Source organism: Pyxicephalus adspersus, chromosome 7, assembly GCF_032062135.1.
Source record: "Pyxicephalus adspersus chromosome 7, UCB_Pads_2.0, whole genome shotgun sequence".
Classification (NCBI taxonomy): domain Eukaryota; kingdom Metazoa; phylum Chordata; class Amphibia; order Anura; family Pyxicephalidae; genus Pyxicephalus; species Pyxicephalus adspersus.
In genome coordinates this window covers 614811-620780 of record NC_092864.1, presented here as the reverse complement: position 1 = coordinate 620780, position 5970 = coordinate 614811, and the positions used below count along the sequence as shown (strand labels likewise).

The window sequence follows — 5970 nt, the reverse complement described above, 5'->3', positions numbered from 1 at the left end:
GATCTCCACAGGATATTCAGTAATGAAGTTACTGTTGTGTTTTTTTTACTTTTCTGCCTAGTTCTTGGTAATATGTTAGCATTATTTTCCAGAATGCATTGTGCCACCTTCCAGCATCAACTGTCCTCAGGTGGTGAGTGGGTGCGGGTCACAGCAGAGTTTTCGGGAAATATCCAAGGAAGGATTTCACTGGTGAGGAGGCTGTGCAATGGTAAACTAAGTCTGTACACAATGCTGTAATGAGATATAGACACAGACATTTACCCCATGTAGACATGTTGCCTGTCACATCAGAAGAATCCACCATCTTTGACTCCTTTGACTGCTACATTGTTTCTGGGTGCTGGACACCAATCTCTCACCTATATGGTGTCCAGGCTATACAATAAGCTAAAACAAAAAACCCACCAGGTGCCAGAGTTTTATTATTGCAGACACACCGAATGCTGAGTCTATAGAGCTTTCTGTACATAACAGAAGATGCTGAGTTTTATGTATATTGTGATTTGTTCTCTTTTTTGTGTATATTCTCTTAAAGAGTCAGATTGTGTACCCAGATGGAGGATCCAGTGACACCACCATCATGGTGGATCTGATGCCAGTCTCCCTGAACAAGGTAAAAAGAATTGTTGTTTTTTGCAAGCTTTATGCCTTTACTAACAGGTACAGGTAAGGGCCAAAATTGTTACCATTATATAAAGAATGTATTCAGATGCCACCCCATCTCTTACTGATACCCTTGGCACAGACCCAAAGTGATTTCATGATTAGTCTGCGCCAGGGCGGGGTATGGACTGTGATTGGTCAGATCTTATTACTGAGAGTTTGTTTTTCCTGCAGAGCTTCAGCTGGTCAATCCGCACCGGAGACAATACGTACAATCCGTATGAAACGCCCAACCAGGTAACAGACATCGTTACATAGTCAGCCTCACCTTTTTGTTCCATGAAAATATCCTACTCCGCCCTGAACCTGATTCCAGTATAATTATTTTCAGTGGAAAACGCTGGACTGGGACATTGTTGATATTTTTACTGGTTTTCTCACCTGAATCATTTCCATAACACTGATCTTTAGACCTCTCGTTGTTGACATGTAATCCTCTCTATTGGGTATCCCTCCTCTACAATACCTAGCTCCATCCATCCCCAAATCTATTATAAAGCCGTGGATGGTGCAACCCTCCACGGGAGGGAATACATTTTTGGGGAGCCCAGCAGTGAAATTGCTGCACCTTGATTGTGTGGAAGGGGAGAAATGAGACATAGGTTATAATTACCTTCTCTCCCCAGGGAGGGGACTGGTCGTGGTGCCATCCCCAGGTGCCCCAGCATTGCAGAGTTGGTGATCTGGTAGGAAAACATGGACCCATATCTCCAGGAACCCGCCTGCTGCTCACCGACACCAACTTACCTTTGAGTGGAGACTTCACAGGTATCATCCTTATAGATAGTCTGATTGGTCTATTCATTGGTCCTCACATTCATTGCACAGCATTGTGTAACCTGTCCCTTATTTGTATCAGTTGTTAGGAGGAATTTGACCCTGACATGGGACTCCATGGAAGTGTCCTCACAGCTCCTTCCAGATGTCCCCATCACATCCCTCCGATTCCAAAGATTCACACCCTTCAATAGGTGAGTCTGGAGATGTACAATGTAACAAGTGGTCCTACTTTTCAGAGACCCACAACCAGAGACCATGAGGTGACCAATCCAAGAGTCAATAGGGAATGGGCCTGTGCTCACCCAGACCTTACCTTGAGTACCATTCCTCTACCTCGGGTGTGAGGGGTCCCACCTAATGAGCCTGGGACTATATGGGGAGAATGTAGAGGAGTCACTATAGAAGTGAAGATTTGTGACCACTGAAGGAAATGTTGGTGGGTGAGGGGCAGAATCAAAATTAGGTGTTTTCACTTTGATGAAACTTTAGCAACAACTCAAAAATTCCAGTGAAATAGTAGAGAAGATAAAATAAAGATGGGGGGGGGGCGACTTTGGAGGTACAATGTTTAAGTATGGGAAACAGTTTATCTATGCTGGATATGTTCTGTGCTAAATAAACATATTGATATCCCAAACCTTAACCTAACCCCAACCTAACCTAACCCTAACCCTCTAACCCCAACCCCAATCATAACAGTAACTATACCATTACCCTAAGCCTCCCCCTAAACCTAAAAATACCCTTAACCCTAAACTAACTTTACATCCACCACTAGTGCTAACCCTATTAATAGCCCCAACACATCACACTAACCGGTGCTGAATATAACACTAACACATATAAAACACATAAATAATTTTAGTATTATTGGTACTCAATAATGATGTCCCAAGTACTGACTGTAACTCTTCCCCAACAATACCCTTATCCCAGTGCTAACCCTAACTCTACCACCAATGCTGACCCCAACCATTGTGCAGACCCTAGATCATGTATGTGACGTTCATAGGGAGCCCCAGTAATGCTCAGTCTGTCCTAATAATGAAGCTTTATTGACGGTTATCAGATCTGTTAATGAATTCCTCTAAATTCCCTCAGTGTGATCCTTGCCATAGGTTCCCTCTATACTTTACACTAACATAAGACGTCTCTTGTCAGGTCAGCCATGATGGACGCAGTGTCAGGAGCGTTGCGTGTTCCTCCCTGGAAAGTGATGGTATTAGCGCAGACCGAGGAGGAAAGCTCCTGTCAGCGAGTGGAATTCTTCATCATCGGTAATCTGATTCAATCCTATTGTCTGTTTCAATATTAATGAGCAAACAATTCAAAAATATTTATTAGCTGCTCAGAAAAATCCCTGAACCTCACCCTGCAGAGGCAGTGACAGCAGTGAATGTTTAAAGGTGAATGAGGAGAAACTCTGTGAACCCCAAGAATTGGGAAAATTGTTAGCAGGAATCAGAAAGGATTAATTAGCTTTATTAGGAACTTCACTGAACTTTTATTGTACAAAAATAAAATAAAATTAAGTCAATGGTCCCGTGAAATCCAGGAAATCATTTGGTGATAAAACATATTTCATTTCACCGATGTGGTAGAACGGAACCCGGTGTATTCTGGGCATAGATATAGCTGGGATCACTTTTATATTCTCAGATTTATATATATAATGCAAAATACACAGCGATCTCTAAATGAAAGCGATATGAATAAAATACCAAGGTGGCTGAAACATCATTTCTCATTCCCGGTTATCATTTTCTGAGATATTTGTAGGGATCAGGTTATATATCACATTGTACCAACTGTGTGTTCCAAGCATTGGGCAAACCGATCACTCTCTTCACCCCACAACCCCTTCATCATATAATGGGATCCACGTATGACTGGGTACACCTGTCCCCTCTCACCTGTCCCCTCTCTCCTACCCCCATCTCACCTGTCCTCTCTCCTTTCCCCATCTCACCTGTCCCATCTCACCTGTCCCCTCTCTCCTGTCCCCATCTCACCTGTCCCCATCTCACCTGCCCCCATCTCATCTCTCCCCTCTTTCCTATCCCCATCTCACCTGTCCCCTCTCTCCTACCCCCATCTCACCTGTCCTCTCTCCTGTCCCCATCTCACCTGTCACCTGTCTCCTGTCCCTGTCTCATCTCTCCCCTCTCTCCTGTCCCCATCTCATCTGCCCCCTCTCTCCTGTCCCCTCACTCCTGTTCCCATCTCACCTGTCCCCTCTCTCCTGTCCCCATCTTACATGTCCCCTCTCTCCTGTCCTCATCTCATCTCTCCCCTCTCTCCTGTCCCCATCTCACCTTTTCCCATCTCACCTGTCCCTATTTCACCTGTCACCTCTCACCTATCCCCCTCTCACCTGTCCCCATCTCATCTGTCAGCTCTCACCTGTCCCCCTCTCACCTCTCCCCTTCAATCCTGTCTCCCCTCACCTGTCCCCATCTCTTCCTGCTCACATCCCTGGCTTTATTTCATACCTTTCCTAGCTGTCTCTTCCTATTTTCTCTCTCTTCTCTCTTGCTCTTCTGCCTCCTCCAGCTATCTCTCCTCTCTATATTCATTTATTTTTGTCTCTTCTCGCTCTCTCTTTTTTATCTTCTCTCTCTCTTATTCTCCCTCTTGTTTCTTTGTACTCTCTCATGTCTCTCTCTCTGCTTTCTCTTGTCTCTCTAATAGTTGCTGAATGTAAATATTTTATTGTGCTGATGGCAGTTGGTGTTTTCATTACCACAAACTCCACTGAGGATAAATGTTTTAGGTTAGGGGAGGAGCTGACTTCTGATCTCAGCATTCACATAAATGAACAATGGTAAGTGTTATCATGTACGGTGAATGTATAGGATGAGCACAGATAAGCAGCAGGTAATACCAGCTGTCATTGTCCACTGGGGAGATTTGCTGAGTCAGACAGCGTGATGTCTCCCCTAATACTAAAGACCTGGGACATCCCTGGATAGGAAATAGGGTAGCGGCTGTCAGGAATCTGAGGGGGTAAAAATTGTACAAAAAAAAAATAACTGGACCCCTACCTGCCCCCAACAGTGACTGGATGGAACAATGGATGTATATATGGATGGAGGGAGGGATGGACAAATGATGGCTGAAAGGATGAATGATGGATGAATGGACAGATGATGGATGAAAGGATGAATGATGGATGAATGGACAGATGATGAATGAATGGATGAATGATGGATGAACAAACAGATGATGAATGAATAGACAGATGATGAATAAATTGACGAATGATGGATGAATGGATGAATGGACAGATGATGGATGAAAGGATGAATGATGGATGAATGGACAGATGATGGATGAAAGGATGAATGATGGATGAATGAACAGATGATGAATGAATGGATGAATGATGGATGAATGATGGATGAATGAAAAGATGATGAATGAATGGACGAATGATGGATGAATAGATGGATGATGGATGACTAGACTGATGATGGATGAATGGACAGATGATGGATGAATGGACAAATGATGGATGAATGGACAGATGATGGATGAATGGACGAATGATGGATGAATGGACAGATGATGAATGAAAGGATGAATTATGGATGAATGAACAGATGATGAATGAATGGACGAATGATGGATGAATGGATGAATGATGGATGAATGAAAAGATGATTAATGAATGGACGAATCATGGATGAATAGATGGATGATGGATGAATAGACTGATGATGGATGAATGGACAGATGATGGATGAATGGAGGAATGATGGATGAATGGACAGATGATGAATGAATGAATGGATGAATGGACAGATCATGGATGAATGGACAGGTGAGATCTGCTGCTTTTGAAGGAAAACACAAGCAGTAACTTCAGCAATTATTTATCTCAGACTGAAAATGATTTCATTTCATGTTTTAGAAGATTTCAGCAACCTCTTCATGACATTTCCTGATTTCCTAAAAGGGGAACTAAGCTGTAACGGCGATCTGTACAAATGTGAGAAAGTCACAAGGGGAGAATGTTCCCAATATTACAGCATTTCCATAAATAATCCTTCTCTGTTACCATAGCTCTACACTTATATGAATATACCTTCCCCACTCCTCAGACCTGCATTACCTGCATTACCCCACCCCCTCTACCCAGCATTGGGAACCACCATTACTCTATCTGCACCTTTCAGAGGAATGTACCTCCATCAGCCACCATTGCCCTGCCTTCCTTGTCCAGCACAGCATACTTCCATCTTCCCACCTGGCAAGAGAAGCACAGTTACATCTCTCTCCAGACCTCCATAACTCTACTAGCGTTTTCCAGAGGAACAAACCTCCTCCATTCTCCGGACCTCCATCAACCTAGCTTCCTTATTCGGCAGAGCAAACCTCCATCACCCTAAATGTTTATCCATTGGAGCACTCACAGCCACTCCCCAGACCTCCATCATTCTACCCCTTTCTAGAGGAGCACCCCCCCCCACCACCACTTCCCAGACCTCCATCATTCTACCCCTTTCTAGAGGAGCACCCCCC

General features: G+C 43.8%; 1 protein-coding gene across 1 annotated transcript in view; it reads left to right on the top strand.

Annotated features, from left to right (window-relative positions):
* Positions 1 to 5970, top strand: part of LOC140334465 (uncharacterized) — a 13201-nt gene that overhangs the window by 3129 nt on the left and 4102 nt on the right. Inside the window, exons 3-8 of the mRNA XM_072416742.1 lie at positions 93 to 192; positions 539 to 616; positions 841 to 903; positions 1293 to 1434; positions 1526 to 1637; positions 2608 to 2723. Of these exons, the coding sequence (XP_072272843.1) occupies positions 93 to 192; positions 539 to 616; positions 841 to 903; positions 1293 to 1434; positions 1526 to 1637; positions 2608 to 2723 (611 nt within the window). The remainder of the gene's footprint in view (positions 1 to 92; positions 193 to 538; positions 617 to 840; positions 904 to 1292; positions 1435 to 1525; positions 1638 to 2607; positions 2724 to 5970) is intronic.